We start from the raw sequence: 19018 nt of genomic DNA, 5'->3' as shown, positions 1-19018 counted from the left end.
TCTCCTAATGGTGATGGTCTTCTCAGTGAAAAAAGAGGTGAGGTTATCAGGAATAAGAAGGGGAGAGAGGCTGTTGGAGATTCAAGGAGAGGGGAATCAATATAGACCATTTCCCAGAAGCACGGAAGATAGAATTGACTGGAGAAATGTCAGGAAGTGCACTTGAGTTTCATGTTTACAGTAAGACCATTCAGGGCTTCTGGGTATTCTTCCCCAGCCCTGTTCTGCTGATCCGGGGCTGGCGTGGGGTAGGTGGAGGGCTGGATGTAACCAGGGTGGGCTTTGCCAGGGGGAGGGAGTTGAGGGTGCATGTAAGGGAGTGAGTGTCCTACGAACTGGAGAGTTTAAACTCAAGAAGAGATGGGCGAGGGGTGCCTAGGTGGGTCAGCCAGTAAAGCGCCTGCCTTCAGCTCAGGGCATGATCCCGGGGTCCTGGGATCGAGTCCCACATTGGGCTCCCTGCTCAGCGGGGAGCCTGCTTCTCCCTCACTGTCTGCCGCTCCCCCTGCTTGTGCTCTCTCTCTGTCTGTCTGTCAAATAAATAAATTAAATCTTAAAAAAAAAAAGAGAGACGTGCGAGAACGGTGGGGAGCTGTGAGGAGATGGTAAAGGAGTAGTAAGTTCCGCTGCTTGAGGAGCTATGGTGGGGGAGGAGTAAACGGGCTGGAATGAGAGGCCTCACTCTGAGGGTAGATACCTGAAATTGAGACTCTAAGGTGGAGCAGGTGATGGCAGTGACCAAAATGAAAGTGCGACTGGGAGAGTGGGTGTCTGGGGTGAAGTAAAAGATGGGAAATGAGGACATGAAGTTTCTGGTAGGCCAGGGCGTTAGAAGGCTGATCTAGGTAGATGCTGAAGCTGCTGAGTGACAAGAATCAAGATGGAGGGGAAGACGGTGTGGCAGGTGGAGGGGGTGTGTGGGCAGCTGATGGAGGACCTGGCTGAGGAAGGAGAGCCTGTGGTCTGTGTGAGGGCGCGTGCTGAGGGGGAGCTGTGGTCTTGGAGGAGGAAGGAGAAAAGTGGTCTGCCTGCCTTAGACTAAATCCCATAGATAAGATTTCTGGTTTAAAAAAAAAAGATACACACCCCAGGAGATTTTTGTACTGTGGACAAATTGCTGTTTATATTAATTTAGGATTTCGTTAGTATCCTAAAGTTAGAAGCGTGCCTGTTTTCCCTCTTCCCGGCAACATAGGATATTTCCAGCTTTTAATATTGATAAAACTGATGGGTGGAAAAAGTGACATCTTATTGTTTGAATTTTTTGTTTGTTTACTTGTGATGTTGAATACTTTTAAGCATTTTTCACCATTTTGTTTTTCTTTCTTTCTTTCTTTTTCTTTCTTCCTTCCTTCCTTCCTTCCTTCCTTCCTTCCTTCCTTCCTTCCTTCCTTCCTTCCTTCTCCTTTCCTTTCCTTTCCTTTCCTTTCCTTTCCTTTCCTTTCTTTCCTTTCTTTCCTTTCTTTTTTTTTGGTAAATAGCTCATTTATTTCCATTTAAAGGTCTTCAGGTGAAGCAAGTACCCTGGGAGCATTTTTCACCAGCTGTCCCTCTTGGGAGGTCAGAACACATTTGGTTCAAAATCCAGAGTAGAGGCTCAAACCAATCCCCCAATTAAGTCTGCGGGTTCATGTCCATCTGGGGCCCTGGGGCATGGCGCATAGAAGGAATATCAGGGCTTGTCCCACAGGAGACTTTCAGTCTGAAGAGGGTTTCTGGGGCTCCCTAAGAGTCCCCCAGCCCAGAATGGCCAATAGCCTGGCTGCTCCCTGCCTTTTGGGGACCTGGTTCTCTTTAGCTTGTGGTATTTCTCAAAGGTTCTCCTTCTTTCATACATTGCTGAAAAAAGTCGATTGCTGTCACCCTGTAAGTTTGGAAATCTCTCTCAAAATTGCAGATGCTAATAGTCTTTGGTTTGGCAGTTCCATTCCAGGTACTTTTCCTGCAGATATACTTGTGCTTGTGTGACATGTTCAAGGTCATTCATTGCAGCATTGTTTATAGAAGCTTGTGTGACATGTTCAAGGTCATTCATTGCAGCATTGTTTATAGATGTGAAAATACCAAAATGTCCTGCAATAGGGGACTGTCTAAATCAACGAGGGTAAAATCCAGCGGTGGAATAAGATAGGCAGCCTTTTGCAAAAGAGTGAGGGATCTCTTCATGTACTCATATGAAATGATCTCCAAGGTATTTTGTGAAATGAAAACAAGTAAGAAGTATTATATCTGGTATGTCACCACCTGTGTAAAATAGGTAAAAAAACGGGAAGAAATATGTACATATCTGCACATATGTCCATAAAATGTCTCTGGAAGGATATATTATGAAACAGATAATGATGTGGTCTCCTACAGGGCAGCTGGGTCATTTATTTCCTTCTAAAGGTCTCCAGGTGAGGCAGGTACCCCGGGGGCACTTTTCACCCGCTACAGGTCGGGTTGGGGAGAAACTTCACCGCCACCCCTTCTGTTCCCTTCGAACTTAGAATGTTGTCACACACAGGGACATCGCAGTACGACTCCAGGGACACCATGAACTTGCAGTCTTTCAGGAAGGGCACCCCCTAGAGTTGTGCAGTGGCCACATGGAGCCTCTTTGCTGGGTGTATTACCTTTTGAAAGTAAAACCAAAGGAAACAAATAAGCTTGGCCAGTAGAGTTGGTTGTTATTCTTTATCATGTTTCTTGGAAAACTTTGTTTTGTAGGTTTGTTTTTCAAGTAGAGATGTAGTGCAATTAATAATTAAATAATTATTTTAATGATACCTATCCTAAATTGTTCAAAATTGGTTCTCCTCCTTGATTTTCACTAGGCGCCCTCCTGCAAAACGGCCCAACTATGTGAAGCTTGGCACCCTGGCACCTTTCCGCTGTCCCTGGGAACAGTTAACTCAGGAGTGGGAGTCAAGAGTCAGGTCCCAAGAGAAATCCTCTGGAGCCTCTTCTCCAATTGGCGAGGAGAGTGACTCGAGGAGAGACAAGTTGCCTTGCACTCCCACACCTGAGAACACGGATCTGCGGTCTGATGAAGGGGGAACATCTCAGAGCAGCTCCAGCAAGCCCCGAGATGGGGTGGCCACGGAGTGCCCGGCCCGGCTGGGGACTGGGTGCGTAGCGGGCCAGGATGCCACCGGCAGTCTCCCCTGCGTTCTGCGGTAAGTGCCCACGACCCCCAGTGCGGGTTAGATTGTTCTCCTCCTGAGCAGGCTACAGGATGTAAATGTTCTCCGTGGTTCCTTTATGCAAAGCCTGAGGGAACATCTGGGCTCTCTGGGGGGTAAGCCAGTCTTCGGTGTCTCACAGCCCGGGGACACAGCCGAGTCACATTTGATTTGGGGCACAATACCAACTGACCAGGTGACTTAAAGTATTGTCATCCACAGACATAAACCAAGGCAGTTGTTCTCTGTTTGATTTAGTCTTTGTTGACAAAGTCGTCCCCTTGCGAGGGACGTTCCCTTGGTGGACTCTGAGCAAGCATTCTTCCCTTTACATCCCTGAAGTCGATTTCTTCTGGCTCCTTTTGAATGACCTGAGTTTAGGAGTGCCCCGGTGCCCGCTCACTGTCCCATTGTCCTATCGGAGGGCCCACTCTACGAAGTGTGTTCCTGCGCAGCCTGCTCCATGGTGCTTCACTTACCCTCTGTTCTGTGCTTCGAATTTTAAAAAGTGCTCCTCCCTCTGGCCTTGTACTTCTTTCCTGTGCAGTAACTTCCTAGTTTCCTATCCTTCCTTCATTCCATAGGACTGCCTCTCGCAGCCTTAGATTCTTTTCTCTACCTTCAACTTCTGAAACCTTTAGTCCTTCAGCATCTAATAGTAGACACATAAGAAAAATATCCTGACAAAGATGTATTAATGTCTGTTTTCAATTTAAAAAAAAAATTACCGTTTTGATGCTTTCCCACATAGAGTATAAAAAAATCAAGTTAACTCCAACAGTGCCCCATCTTCTGACTCCATGTTTTCTATCTCCTCAAACGTGTGTCTCCCGCTTCACGTAGGAGTAGGAAATGGCTGAAGCAGCTGTCGACCTGGTGTGGGCCCAGCTCCGGGGACAGGCGGGCAGCCCGGCGGGCTCTTGGCAGCGGGCAGCCAGCACCAACCAGAGCGGCCTGCCTGTCCCTCCTGGACCGCTTCCCCAGGGCCCTGGTGTGGGTCAGCCTGGCCTTACTGAGGAAGGGCAGCCCCGAGCCGCACTCCATGATCTGTGTCCCAGCCGAGGAGGACATCTTCCAACTTCGTCAGGATCGGCTGTACTCTGGACCCCAGGAACCCAAGCACAGCGACCCCTTCAAGAGCGAGATCCGGAAGCAGAAAGAGAGGAATAAGGTAGAGAAGAGGCAGAACCAGGCGCGAGCTGAGCCTGAGGGTCTGGCTGGGGCGCACCCTGCAGCCGGGCACCCAGCTCTGACCCTGGGCTTGTGGTCAGGCCCCCTCCCGGTGGTGACTTCTCACTGCTCCCGAGTTCTCCTTGGCTTTGTCACGCAGGGAGACTTTTCCATGGCCGTCGGCGGTGGAGAAGGCCTGGGGTTTGTTAGCTTGACGGGCTTGCTGGATATGCTGTCCGGCCAGCCGGCAGCGGAGAGGGGCCTTGTGTTGCTGAGGGCGCCCGCCTCCCTGCAGTATCGGTTTGCGAGAATGGCCGTCGAGGTGTGAGCGCCGGTGCGCATCCTGGCAATGGACACCTGCTAACTGTTTGTTTACCAAGTCCCCCCATTGGAGAGTTGTGTTGTTGCCATCTTCTGCTTTGAAATATTACATAAAATTCCTTGGAAACAAGAACGAAGATAATGTATGATGCAAATGATGGAATACTGACACCATTCCAGCAATCCATGGTAATCTCATGGATTTCCTCCATCTTTCCCCGTCCTTGCTGTAACACTTGAAAATGATTTGGCATGGATAGCCAAAAGCTTTTGTGTTTTGATTTCTTGGTCTGTGTCATTCTTGCTGAAAACCATTAGATTCTGTATGTTTTCCTGTTCCTTTTTTATTAGGAACAAAGGGCTGTCAAGTGTATTTGAAAAGCCTTGTAGGCACAGGGTAAGCAGCAATGGTTGTTTAATGGCTTGATTGTTACAGGAGAGGGAAAGGCTCTCTTGGTCTCTGTGCATGACATAGGGTTCCCCCATCTGGACCGTGTTCGATTGCTTCCCGGAATCAGCATGCCTAACACTTGACACCATGTGGAAGGAAACCATGGAAAATTGATTGCTGCCTATTTTCAGGCAGGCTCGGCGTAGGGCAGAGGTGTTGGGGCGGAATCAGAATGGGGCTCTGATCTTTAGGACCCATTGTCCTCTTTGCTGTCGACCAACAAACACATGATCCTAGGAGTTACTTGGTTTTTCTGTGCTTTTTGTTTCTGCAGAAAATTTTTCCAAGCCATAGAGGATGGTTTCTCAAAATATGTTCTATGAAATGTGTTATCTAAAAAAAAAAAAAAAAGAAAAAGATTCTAACATTAGATTGATTTAGGAAACTCTGGGTTAAACAAAGCTAAGCATTTCTTTTTAAGGGATTTCTAGAACCTTCCATGTGATAGCATGCATTGTGCCTCTCCAGGAAGTAGATAACAGCTTACAGTATTTTCTAAATCTTTTGATTCCTGAACTCCTTTTGCAGGGAGCACTTTGTAGGACCAATGTTTTCAGGGACACACTTTGGAGAACGTGGCTACACAGTGCAATCCTTACCTTTGCAAGGCGATGATTAAAACAACAAGCCTCTTTTAGACACTCATGCAGTCACGATGTCCACCTGACATTTGAGCAGGGTCTCATCCTGTCCCACACAGGAGTGCAGTCATTGCTTTTTTTGCTTGCGGAGAAACTAGGTGCTCATTCACTTTTAGTTACCCTGCACGTCTCACACCCTCAGACCCTTGCCTTCCTACCACACATTTCTAGCAGAGCCTGAATGGGTTTTTTTTTTTTTTAACTTAAATGTACAGTTAGGCGTTGTTTCGTGTAAATGTATTGGGTTTTTGCAGTCGCACTTGGTAGAAATGTCTCTGGGGCAGATGCGTTGCGGAGAGAGAGAGCAAGTATTACAGGAGCTAATGAAATGTCTGATGCTTTTCCTCTCACCATGCCTCTGGATATATTTGTGTCCAACCCAAATGAGACAGAAAAAAAAACCAGTGTAACTTAGTGGTGTCTGTAAACAGAATAAAATGTCACCTGATGTTCAATTGTGAATGTTTATTGGGCCATTCCTCATTTGTTTTCTTGGCTCTAAGTCAATTCATCTGTGCCTTAGCTTGCTGGATGACAGAAGTCGGAGTGTGCTGTGAGTCACCTAACCTCATTCTGTGCAGCACCCTGCCTGCACTCACGACAGAGGACAGGGCACCCTTACTCTGCTTTGTGGTAGAAAGCCAAAGAACTATGTGCTGAAAGGCTAGACTCGCATTTCCCAAAATTTGTTTGTGGGAGGGCTGGTCCCTGGAGATGTTTCCTGGAAAGTGATGGCCAAATAAATTTGGGGAGACCTGTAGTCCACATTCTCCTACTGCAGATTCACAATGAATGAGTGTAGTCAAGGCCCTGTAGATACCTGCAGGAAGGAAATCAATCTGTCTTTCACAGAACTCCCTCTCTTCTTTTTGCATACCTGTTGTCCAGAGAACACTAGTTTCATGGAATATACTTTGCAAAAACACTGACAAAATCTGCACATATGCAGTGAAGAATCCATTTCTCCTATGAAAAGACAGGAAGGGTCTTATTCTCTACAGCAAAAAATGAATAAACGTGTTTATTTTGATCCTACCAGTGCTGCAGGATTACCAAAAAAGTACGATGTGGCCCCTGGCCTCTTGTCATGGGAGCAAAATCTCCAGAGTTTGCCAGGTCAGGAAGTGTCCTAAAAAGCAGAGCTGTGAGCTGAACACCTGGAGACCAGCTACACACCTCCTGAGTTGTGAAAGAGACAGAATTGATTCTTTATGCTTATGGTCAGCTTTTAAAAAATATTACACAAGTAATATTTTTGTATTAATACAGATTCCTCATAGAAAAACCTAGAACATGCTGATAAGCAGCAACAACAACAAAAGTTAAAATCACCTGGGTTTTCAGCACCCAGATGTAACCGCCATTACCTTTCTGGTACATACCCTCCTAGGCCTTGAGATGTGTGCCAGTGGTTTTCTTTTAAGAAAAGTAGCGTCGGGGGGCGCCTGGGTGGCTCAGTTGGTTAAATGTCTGCTTTCGGCTCAGGTCATGATCTCAGGGTCCTGGGATCGAGTCCTGCATCAGGCTCCCTGCTCAGCGGGGAGTCTGCTTCTCCCTCTGCCTGCCGCTCCCCCTGCTTGTGCTCTCTCTCTCTGACAAATAAATAAAATCTTAAAAAAAAAAAATAGCGTCTGTAATTGCTCATATAAAAATCCACGCAGTACCTCTCAGGTTAAGTGCACGTTGCCAGTTCCTTCTGGAGCTTTGTTAGCGTGAACCCGAATGTTCATCCTCCTTTTATTGGCAGGAGGAAGTTCGTAGGTAACGGGCCCATCAGGAACTCACCGCAGCATTGCTGACTTGGCCGCTGCGTGCCTAGGGTGGGCCAGTGGGAAGTGACTGGGGCAGGTGATGGCTGGATGGACTCCATCGTGGTCTTCACTGGTCAGGACTAGGCTGCTCAGCAGGTAGTAGTAAAAGACCAACTGTGGGTCACTCAAGAGTAGCGCCCCCAGTTACACAGTGACCTCAGCCACAGCGGGCCTCTCCAGAACTCAGAGGCACGGGTGCTATCCTTTTGACAACCGTGGCTTCACTCCTGCCTGCACGTTAGAATCACCTGACGGCCCAGAAAGCCATCTCGGGTTGGGCCCAAACAGCGGTATTTCTTAAAAGATCTCTTCTGTTTTCTCTTGGGAAGTATCCTTTCAGAACATCTGTTCTTAACCTTGGCTCCACTTTGGAATCCCTTGGGGAGCTTTCCAAGCCTGGGCGCCTGGGGCCCACATCCCAGAGATGCTGAGTTAACTGGTGAGGGGTGTGACCCAGACACGGATTCACCCGAGGTGACTTGCAGCCAGGATTGAGAACCACTGTTCTAGAATTTTAATATGAGGTTCCCGTGTAGTTAGGTAAGGACACAGAAGCCTATCAGTGATGAGGAAGCATGCAGGGTGGGAGCAGACGTAGGCTGTCTTGAGTGGGGTGCGTGGCTGACACTGATGGCCCTGAGTAGGGTCCTGCAGGATTGGAATGAACAGCCAAGTTCACGTAATGGCATTTCCTTTCCCCGCTTTTTTAAAATTAAAATTTAACCAGGTACTGTTCTGGAAGAATCCACTCTAACCATTCGTGGGCTTTCACTTCAGGAAATGTTTATAAACATGGAATTCTCCTAGTTTCTCCCTCCAATCACTGGTCTTTGGTTTTCTTGAATAGCCAAGCCCTCGGTGGCTCCAAGACTTGGACGACCCAGCATGTGCTGTGCTGTGTTCACGGAACGTTCTTGCCCCTCCTCCCCCACTTTCTGCACCCCTGTCCCCTCTCATCCCATCCTTCCAAGTTGATTTCGTATTTCTCAAGAGAGGCCTCCTCCTGCCTCCATTATTTTCTGTCACAGAAGGGTTTATTTCTTGAATGACATCGCAACGTATAATAATTCTTTGGTTACTTTTTATTGTCTACTCCGTTAGGCTGTGAGCCTCATGAAGGGGAGACCGTATCTTATTTGATCACTGTTGCAGCCCAGGCTCTAGCTGAGTCCCTAACCCACGCCTGGCATTTAGTATGTTTTTGTTGAATTGCTGTGCTAATCAAAGAGCGTGTTGATAGTAAATTGTACGATCCTGTTTTAACCCAGGCAGATGTTGCAATGGTCTAATGAGCCACTAGGTGGTGCTAAGACCTCATGGGAAACGGCCTGCTCTGGAAAAACCTCAGAACTAAAATACAATTCAGTTGTGTATATCATTGTGTAAATGGCCGGGGCGGGGGGTGGGGTTGGAATTTGTGAAGTTACAGGTCAATATTCCTTCTCTTGGGGCAGAGCCATACTGTTAAAAATCTTGGTTTGAAAAGTCTCCATGATTTTTTAAAGATTTTATTTATTTATTTGAGAGAAGAGTGAAAGCCGGAGAGATCACAGAGGGAGAGGGAGAAGCAGGCTCCCCGCTGAGCAGAGAGCCAATCCCAGGACCCTGGGATCGTGACCTGAGCTGAAGGCAGTCGCTTAACCGACTGAGCCACCCAGGCGCCCCAGTGTCCATAATTTTTAAAGAGGGTCCTGGATAAGAAACCATTTTTCAGCTCTCTTCTGAAAAATGAATCCCTCTGCATTATCCCTGATAAGTCTGCCCTCCCCCCATCACAAGCTGAATGCCCCCAGGGACAGGGAGCTCATGACTTCCCCCAGAGACACTCTCTCCCCCTTGGTACCGTACAGTGGTTGCATGGCCCCTTCAGCCCCAGTGTAAGCCTATCTCCCCTCATCCCTACTTCTGTCAGCTCAGACTGAGAGCCAGCCCTTTTTTAGGAACTGAGTTTTGCCTTCTCCTCTCCAGGCGGAACAAGCCTCATTCTTTAGCTCTCCTTCTTGTTTCCAACATCTCACAGAGGATCTTAAATTTATTTTTTGGACACAACATAATTTGTTCCATGAACAATCCTGCACAGCTGCGTGAGCCTCGGGCAGGGCTGCTGGCTTCAGGGAGTCTCAAATGTTCTGGGTCACTGTGGGCCCTCTCTGAAGTCTCCAGCTTCCTCTTTCCTTGCTCTGCAGCATTTAGCCGTTACTACTTGAGGCATGCATGAGCTTGGTAGTTCTCAAAAGCAGAGCCCGGAACAGCTAACCTGCAGGTAGTTGATTTTAGGAAGTGACCTCAGGGGATGGGAACGAGGAGACTGGCAGAGTGAACTGAGGAAGGAGTGGAAGCCGATCCAAGCGAGCTTTGTTCAGCTGGTTACCTATGGGGGCAAGCCACCGTCTGCGTGAGAGAAGGCAATCTTTATTTCCCAGCTCGCAGTCCCCCTGGTCAAGGGCTGCCCCAGGGAGTGCTCATTTCCTCGAATCTCCAGGTTTGCACAGGTGCTAGAACAGCTGAGTCGGCTATGTGGGCATCCCACGGAAGGCCAGCCAGAAGCCCCAAGGGCAGAAACAAGAGGTGCAGCTAAGGCAAGGTGCTTTGGGGCCACTCCTGTGCCCCGCAGGTTGCTGCCGGTAGGGCTGGACAAGAAGTGCCCCGAGGGAACGTGAGCCGGGATAAAAGATGTCTAGCCCCGAGCCCTCAAGAGACAGGCTGGCTGTTTCCTGTTGCAACTTTCTTGGAGCCAAGGGGTGCCTCTGTGTGTGTGTGTGTGTGTGTGTGTGTGTGTGTGTGCGCGTGCGCGCACGCACGCGTGCGCTTGCATGTGCTCGCGTGGGGGACGTGGGAGGAAGCGACCAGGTGCTTGATGAGCACTCTGCAATAAGTACCAGCAGTTGGCACGTAGATGTAACATTGATCTTGCCAACATGAGGGACAGTTCCAGTCTGGCTGGTGCCAGCGCTCGGACAGGGGATCTGTGCGAGGGGCACGACTCTCCATTTTGCGGGCACTGCCTGGCGTAGTTCTGAATATTTCCTATCATCTGCCTGCAACAGTCATTAGGAAACAAGTCTGAAGACTGTTGTCTGGTAAGAAAATAGCCCCATGGAGATGTTCTGCTGCTTCCGGGGCTGGCTTTCCCATCATGCTGGCCTAGGTGGGCCGACAGCTTCCCTTCCACGGCTCACCCCGTGCCCGCCTCACTGTTTTCTGACCCCCCCCATGCCTGCAGCTCAGTCTGTTTGTGTCCTTGGTGAAATGGAAGAGGTTGGGGAACGGTTCTGCTACTTATTACAGCGTGGGCCTGACACCAGCAGCATCAGCATGAGAAATGCAGCATCTCAGGCTGCACCCCACACCTGACACAGGTCTGCGTTTGAATAAGATGGCTTCCAAGTCACAGAAAAGTTGCAGGAACAGTGGACTGAATCAGTGGTTTCCAAACCTGGTTATCATCGAAAGCATCTGGGGAGTTTGCTAAAGACACAAATTTCTGAGCATCTGCAGTGTGGCCCTGGAATCTGTAATTTTTATTAAGCACCCTACGTGATTCCAACACAGGCCATTCATGGGGTTGTGTTTGAGAATCACCAGGATAGGCATCTTTTGGGTTTTTTTTTTTCCCACTCCTAAGATTCTGATCTTTTTTAAAGATTTATTTATTATTTATTTATTTTAGAGAGAGAGAGGGCACGAATGGGAGAGACAGAGGGAGACAGAATCTCAAGCAGACTCTGTGCTCAGCGCGGAGCCCCACGCGGGGCTTGATCTCGTGACCCTAAGATTACGACCTGAGCTAAAACCAAGAGTCGTACGCTTAACCAACTGCACTACCCAAGCACCCTCTAAGATTCTGGTATTTTTGACACTGACTTTCCACAAATGTGAATGTCACTGTCACCCTTTTGGGGTGTTAAGTATTAGTGGGGCCTAAATGAATGTTTGTTTGTTTTAATAGTGAGGCCCAGTTTCTGGCTGATAACTATTCTGTCAGGAACTTGTGTTTCTTCCAGCATTTAATAGATGTCCCTTTAAATAATTTATGGGTACTTTGCCAGGCCCTGCATGCTCCCACGACCTCGCACTTTGGGGATGCTCCAGTGGCGCCTGGGATGGTGTTTTGCATCAGCCCCTCAGCCATTAGGCACTGGATGGATGTGTCGGAGATGCCAGGTCCTGACTCCCTGTTGAGAGATGGAGCCCACAGCATCTACAGAGAGAGGTCAGAGCGTCTGTTTGCATTTGGTCTCATCCAGCATCTTGGATGGCCCCGAGTCATTCCTGTCCACCTACATCATGCCCACACAATCCTGAGCGGCCTTTGAGGAAGCACTCCTTGCCTTTGCCCTGGGAGCCGTGGCTGGGGCGTCTGTGCGGGGACCCACCCTTAGGAGAGAGAAAAACTGAGTGGGCTTGGCTTTAACTCACCCTGGGAGCACTGAGCACTGGGAAGTGAGAGGAGGGAGGCCGAAGACCTCAGGGCACCCCCACCAGACTGGGAGGTGACAAGGTGGCAGGAGGCTCCAGACCAAAAGAAAGATTTCCTCAGAAGGTCCTCCTGGAACTTGGGCTCTCATGCAAAGTCTAAGTATCTCATGCCATAAAATTCCATTGTGCATCATTAATTGTTTTCTGTCAGTGGCCTATAGAGCTGTCCCTTTGAAAAGGTAGGAAATGCTTCTTACCAAGGGCAGAGCGTGGCGCCCCCAAAAGCTTGTCACTCCTACAGATGAACACACCAGGGCTGGGTACTCTGCCTGGGGAAGGAAGTGGTAGCCAAAGAGAAGCAGGCTGTTAGGGCAGGGTCAGTGCGGGCTGGAATTTGGGGTTTTGTTTTTCCTGGGACAACATCATCACAGAGGGCTCTGTCCCTCCAGGCCCTCCCCAGAGACCAGAGATGAGTGTGGCTGTGGGCTGGGTGTCCACCATGTTCCCAGTCCTAATCTGTGGATACTTCCCCAAGTCAAGGGGGGAACGGACAGGGGGAGGAATGGACAGGCTGCAGTAACCACAGGGTCGGGCCAAGAGCAGGGATGGCTAGGGAGCCCCAAACCCCAGCAGGACACCGCCGTTATCATAGTCATGGTTCCTAGGCCTTCATCTCCCTGAGGTGTGAAAAAAATTAGTTCCACCTGTTTGGCCCGTGGAATGGATTCTTTTAGTTTCCAGCTACTTCATTCGGTCATTAGTAGTGATAAAGGGGGAACATTAAGTACCCACTATATTGCTAGGCTTTGTGTGCAATATGCCAGTTAATATTTGCAGCCACACTTTAATTATTACCTCCATTTGCAGACAAGGAACTTGAGGATTAGAGAAGCTTAAGAGTTGCTGGAGAGACACAGGTTCGGGGTTGGGGCACAAAGCAGAGGACTTCCAGGCTGAGCTGATCCCGGCCTGCCGTGATGCCGTGCTTCCTGGCCTCCCTCATCCATCGGGCACAACACGTGTGCTTTTCCGTGCTGGGTACCCAAGGGGTTAGATCCGAATCTATCAATCAGGCCTGGACTTGCCCTCAAGCACTTCAAGGACAATGACGCGATGCTCTGGTACCACATGAAGAGCTTTGAGGATTTGGGCTCTTGGTCTGGCGCAGGAACCGAGTCTCTCATCCTGATGTTTTCCTAGGAAAGATGGCCCTGGAATCCCAGTAGATTTATTTCACTCCCTTTCCTCGCTCTTTAAATCTGCCCTGATATGCTGTTTTTATTTATGACTCCAGCACCACCCAAACCATTCGTCTTGCCATCGTTAGGCAGTTATGAAAGGCCTGTGATTACGTCTCCCAGTTGGCCCGCTCATGTTTAAAACATCGGCCAAAAGCAAAACACGAAAACACACACACACACACACCACACACACACACACACACACACACACACACACACACACACACACACACACACACACACACACACAGCTGCCCCGTCTCCCAGAAAGGAGCGGGTCCCCCGCGGAGCATTCCCTTTCCGAACCCGGGAAAGTCCGCCCGAAGCCCTTGCCTCTCCTCCCGCCCTGCCCCGTGCTGGTCTCCAAAGCCTCTGCTCATTTCATTTTCTGAATGTTGCCCATAAATCAGGGGGCCTGGCTCCGCGGCCTGCGCTGCGCTGAGCCGCTCGTGCGGGCCTCTCGGGCAGTTACTCAGGCCCAGCACGGATTAATGCTAATCTCGCGTGCGGGTGGCTGAGTCAAGAGTTATTCTTTCCATCTGTCACCCCTCAGGCCGGAGTTCTGTGTCCGTTCTTCCTCCTTCCCGGGGGTGTCTGAGGCCACATGGTGACACCCCTGCCCACGGACAACAGCCTGCCCATGGAAGGCACAGGCTGTTGAGTGACGGGGTGAAACCTGAGAGGCCCGGAGCAGGCGGGCATCCTGAGTCCCACCGGCCCGCAGGGGAGCTCACGCAGTCCCCCTGCTGCCCCACAGCAGAGATGCCACCAGCACGCACGTCTCCTGACAGGCCCTTTTCAAGGGCCAACTTTTGAATAAAGAACTTTCCAGAAAGAGCCTAAAATCCAGGAAGGAAGAGAGCCGGGTGCTTGGTGCAAGTTCTGCGTCTCCCTTTTTCTTCCCGTCTTTTGGCCATCCCGACTTCTCCTCAGCGGCCCTGCCCTCTGCCCGTCTTCTTTCCAGGGGTGGCCTGGAATGCCCGCAAGACCCACAGGCTGCCTTCAACTCCTGTCACTCCTTGGCTGAAAGACAATGGGCAGGTCGCTTAAGCAAACCGACCCTCAGTGTTCTCGTCAATAAAATGGAACTAAAGTTGCTGTCTACCTCACCATCTTGAAGTTGAGACTCAGGGAAGTCAGAGAAGCACTCGTGTTTTACGTTTATATTTGTCGACCGCTTGCCATGTATGACTCACAGAGCCTTGGCTTCTATCTTTTGATCCTCATGGCAGTTCTATGAGTTTTACCGTCCCCATTTTGCAGAGAGGGAAGCTGAGGGCTCAGTGACGTGAGGGAGCTGCCCAGGGTCACACAGCTCGTTGGAATCAAGCCCGCACCTGTCAGCATCCTTCCCCAACATGCTCTTTGGTTAAGGGTTCACCACACCCTGTCTTTGCCCCTGTGTCTCTCAAGTACCTTTTGGGTTCTCACAGGGACCCCTTTTAAGTATCTTTGGAAAACAAGGGCTTAAGGTATCAGGATCAAAATGACCGTGGCCAAAGCAGTGCCCATCCAGGCTCAGAGACTTCGTAGGGGAGGAGGGTGGGGCTGAGGATGACCAGCTCGGGATCCCTGTTTTCCTCAAAACCGCGGGTCCGAGAGGATGACGCAATGACAATGACAGGGGGCCGGGGGCTTCTCTACGCAGCTCCCAGGCGTGGCCGCGGGGTGGCGCTGTGGACCGACACAGGAGCCCCCGTAGGTTCCCAGCGAGAGGAGCCTCAGGTCAGTCCCAGGAACTGTGGACTGTGGACGGACAGATTTCCGGAGACCCAGGAAAGGACCCCCCAGAGGGCCGTTCGGTTCTGTGCTGACGCAGCCCAAGAACTGGCTGAGCTTTAGGTTCCTCTGGATTCACCAGGTGTTTGTGGAGTTCTATTCGCAGAGCAGGCCCTGGCCTTGGGGAAGCCAGCGGCTTGTGGGAACAGGTCTGTCCCTGGCCCCGGGAGCACACAGTCCACCTGGGGAGCCAGAGGTGGACACTGTCGCTCTCTTCAGAATGAATGCGAAGAAAGCAGGGCAGTTTTTCACCGCCTTAAAAAAGAATGAAAACCTTTATTTTCTCGGGGCGTCTGGGTGGCTCAGTCAGTTAAGCGTCTGCGTTTGGCTCAGGTCATGATCCCGGGGTCCTGGGATGGAGCCCCTTGCCTCCCTGCTCAGTGGGGAGTCTGCTTCTCTCTCTGACCAGGCCCCCCGCCCCCCATGCTTGTGCCCTCTCTCAAATAAATAAAATAAAATAAAAATCAACACAAAAACCCAACCTATATTTTCTTTACCAAGACCAAAGAAACTTCATGCTTTCTCTCTTCCACCCCTGGCTGCTCACCAAGGGTGGGTCATCCCCAGCTGAAAGTCGTGTTTGAGGATTCTAGGGCTTAGACAATGTTCCAAAGAGCAGTAATGGGCCCTCCTCAGTAACCCATCTTACCGTTCATAACCAACACCACATCTCACCTGGGTCAGACCCCGGCCTCATTTAACCCGACAAGCTCTAGTTCTTTCTCAAAACACTGCTCATCCTAACTCTTTCTGTGTCACTTTTCCTGAATCTTCCAGAATGAACTATTTCGTCCTCTGTCGTGGACCCTCCTACAACTGGGCATCTGCCACATGGTGTGTAACTTGTTTGCACATCCGCCCTGTTAGACTAAAGTGTCCCTGAGGGCAGCATCCCTGGGCTTGGATCCCTAGCACCCACCGCAGTGCCAGGCAAGTGGCATGCCCATTAGGTATTTGTTCAATTTAACTGAGGTACTTGAGGGAGAAAGCACACAGGATTTTTTTAAAACACTTATTACCTAATTCAATCCAAGCAAGAGCCCTGTCTGCTTGGTATTATCGGCACGATTTTGTAGGTGAGATGATGCTAGTTGCGGCAAGAGATGAAGCCTGAAATCTCAGTGGCTTAGCACCCTCAGAAGTTCCACCTCACATCACAGCCTGGGAGAGGTGGACAGCCTTCTGTCACTGGAAGCTACTTCATCCTGAATACCTCTCTCCATGACCTGGTTTAGGCTGCTCAGGCTGCTATAACAAAGTACCGCAGGCTGGGGGGAGGATGGGAAGTCTGAGATCAAGGTGCAGGCATATTGCACTCCTGCAGAGGGCCCCCTTCCTGGCTGACAGATGGTTATCTTCTTGCTATGACCTGCGTGGCTGACAGTGAGTGAGCAGGAGAGCTCTGATCTCTTTCTCTTCTTCTTTTTTTTTTTTTTAAAGATTTTATTTATTTATTTGAGAGAGAATGAGAGATAGAGAGCACGAGAGGGAAGAGGGTCAGATGGAGAAGCAGACTCCCCGCTGAGCAGGGAGCCCGATGCGGGACTCGATCCCGGGACTCCAGGATCATGACCTGAGCCGAAGGCGGTGGCTTAACCAACTGAGCCACCCAGGCGCCCTAATCTCTTTCGCTTCTTATAAATACACAAATCCCATCCTGACCTCCCTCCCGCCATGACATCACCTCACCTTCATCACCTGCAAATACTATCACAGTGGGGGCAAGGGCTTGCACAGGGGAATTTGGGGGCTGGGGTGGGACACAAACATTCAGTTCCTAACAGGTGCCGCCACACGGGCACGTGGGTTGTCCTGGCCCAGAAGTTACCTCTGTTCACAATTCATTGGCCATGTGACCCCACCATAAAATCAGGGGCGGCTGAGAAACATAACATGCATATGTGGTCAAACCCTGCCAGAAAACCACACACACACACACACACACACACACACACACACGTGCTCACATCCACATACAGATGCACATACATGAGCGCACACACCTATGAGGCACGCTCCCACACAAGAACAAAATAGGAAACACCCATCTCCACACAGAGAGGCTGCACAACACCATGAGTCCAAAAACTAAAAAGGAAGAAAGGACATGTGTAAAAACAATCTGCAGGTCAGGAAGTTAAAAGGGCTGTGTCCCTTAAAGAAGATTCCACCCCCACCCCCCCACCATAGTTTAGCAAAGTATTATGCTTAGGACTGAAAACACAATGATGCTGTGGGAGAAAACTAGAGCAGCAGGTGAAAGCAATGACCCTGTGGGGAGATGATAATGTTCTCTCCGTGGCTGAGGATAATCGTTCTGGAGACAGGCAGTTCTTGGGTGGTTTACAGCGAACAGCAAGACGTAATCTTTGCAAGATTTAGCTTGAGTATCCGAGACAGTTGTTTTATCTCCTATCACTAGTTTGCATATATAGAAGCAGGCATGGCAGGAGGGGGCCTACCCCTCCCGCCTCACCCCGGCTTTGTGCTGCGCCCCCCACAGGGGTGTTGATGGCTGACACGGAGGTTGAAAGCGACCTCAGGGAGGTTACCCGATGACATTTTGAAATTACCTGACATTACCGACTGGGACTGCAGGTGACACATCTTTATGGAATTAAAATATTTGGGCCAATTATAACAATAAACATGCCTTAAAAGGAAAAAGAGAAAAAAGCAAAGGTTTCAAGCCCCCAGTGTTGATTGAGCTCTCCCTCTCCCTCTTGGGGGAGGCCTGGAATGAGTGTCTGGGACACAAAGACATTCTTTTCACCGGGGCATTTCTGGCCCTGCCCAGGCGATAATGAGATGCCCTGGGAGCTTTGGATTTCACTCACAACCATTCAATCCGGTTTGATCAGCACTCCTGGAGTGAGGGCTGGGGCTTAGGGCATCTCTGGGTGCTCAGAACACAATGTTCTCTTGGTTGCTGCCTGCAGGGAGCTTGCAGTTTGGAAGAAAGATAACACACGCACTTTAATAACTATGAGGCAGAGTGGAAGGTGGGAGCCCCTGCTGAAGGGTATGTGTGTGTGTGTGTGCCGGGGCGAGGGTGTGGGGAGTGATTCCCAGAGTCTTCAGACCAGGCTTAGGAGCATGGGTACAACTTACGCCTCTGAACTGGGAAGAGCACGGACTAATGCACACAGGAGCTCTCTCAAGCACTGCAAGGTGCCGCTGACTCTTGAAGCCAAGTTCATGGGAAGGTGGGAAGGAGGCTGGAGCCACCAGCCATGGCTGCTATGCATACTCTGACGTATCACTCCCCTTGGCCATCAGAAGCCCCCACAGCGGGGACACCAGGGTGGCTCAGTCAGTTGAGCATCTGCCTTCAGCTCAGGTCATGATCCCAGAGTCCTGGGATCGAGCACCATGTTGGGCTCCCTGCTCAGCGGGAAGCCTGCTTCTTCCTCCTCCCCCCGCCACCGCCCCCACTGCTCGTGCTCTCTCTCTCTCTCAAATAAATAAATAAATCTTAAAAAAAAGGAGAAGAAGAAGAAGCCCCCACGAGGAAGCTGCATCTTGCAGTCGGGCCATGGCTAATGGGAGTGGGGAAGGCTCGGAGGCTGAGACAACAGTTTGGAGAAGTGGGCATGGCCTTGGGGACAGGGGCTTGTCCCTGTGGGGCCCCCCTTCCACATCCAGGCAGCAGTGGCCAGGGCAGCTGCCTGAACTAGAAGGAAACATCATGACCGTCATCCAGAGCCAGCACTACTGTCCACTGAGTGTTTACCTGGGGCAGGAAGCCTGCCACGTGCCTTCTACAGGGAGCCTGGGGTTGGGCAGCCTGCTACCGCCCAGCTCACCCCTCTGTCAAGTTTCTGGACTTCTTCAGGCTCAGTGTCCTTACCTGTAAAGTGAGAGCAAGTAATGGCTTACGCTATGTCCAGCAGTTGGTGTCCGGGCCTGTGCTGTTAGCCACAAAGTTCTCCTGCCTTGTGCGGCCAGGCTGGGGTAATGGGGGAAAGCACTGGGCACTGCGCCTGGCACCCAGGGACACCTCAGTGTGAGATGCTGTGAT

At 50.3% G+C, this 19018-nt stretch overlaps 1 protein-coding gene across 2 annotated transcripts in view; it reads left to right on the top strand.

The window, feature by feature from the left end:
* POP1 (POP1 ribonuclease P/MRP subunit) overlaps positions 1 to 6202 on the top strand; it is a 36071-nt gene extending 29869 nt beyond the window's left edge. For both annotated transcript variants that reach the window (XM_028113249.2, XM_028113238.2), the window contains exons 15-16: positions 2817 to 3158; positions 4008 to 6202. In XM_028113249.2, the coding sequence (XP_027969050.2) occupies positions 2817 to 3158; positions 4008 to 4662 (997 nt within the window). In that variant the 3' untranslated portion in view covers positions 4663 to 6202. The remainder of the gene's footprint in view (positions 1 to 2816; positions 3159 to 4007) is intronic.
* The last annotated feature ends 12816 nt before the right edge of the window (positions 6203 to 19018 follow it).

The sequence above is a fragment of the Eumetopias jubatus genome, unplaced genomic scaffold (assembly GCF_037043125.1).
Source record: "Eumetopias jubatus isolate StellerSeaLion01/CBP00866 unplaced genomic scaffold, mEumJub1_p1.0 scaffold_4, whole genome shotgun sequence".
Classification (NCBI taxonomy): domain Eukaryota; kingdom Metazoa; phylum Chordata; class Mammalia; order Carnivora; family Otariidae; genus Eumetopias; species Eumetopias jubatus.
The sequence above is the reverse complement of the archived record's forward strand: the minus strand, read 5'-3'. Positions and strand labels throughout refer to the sequence as shown.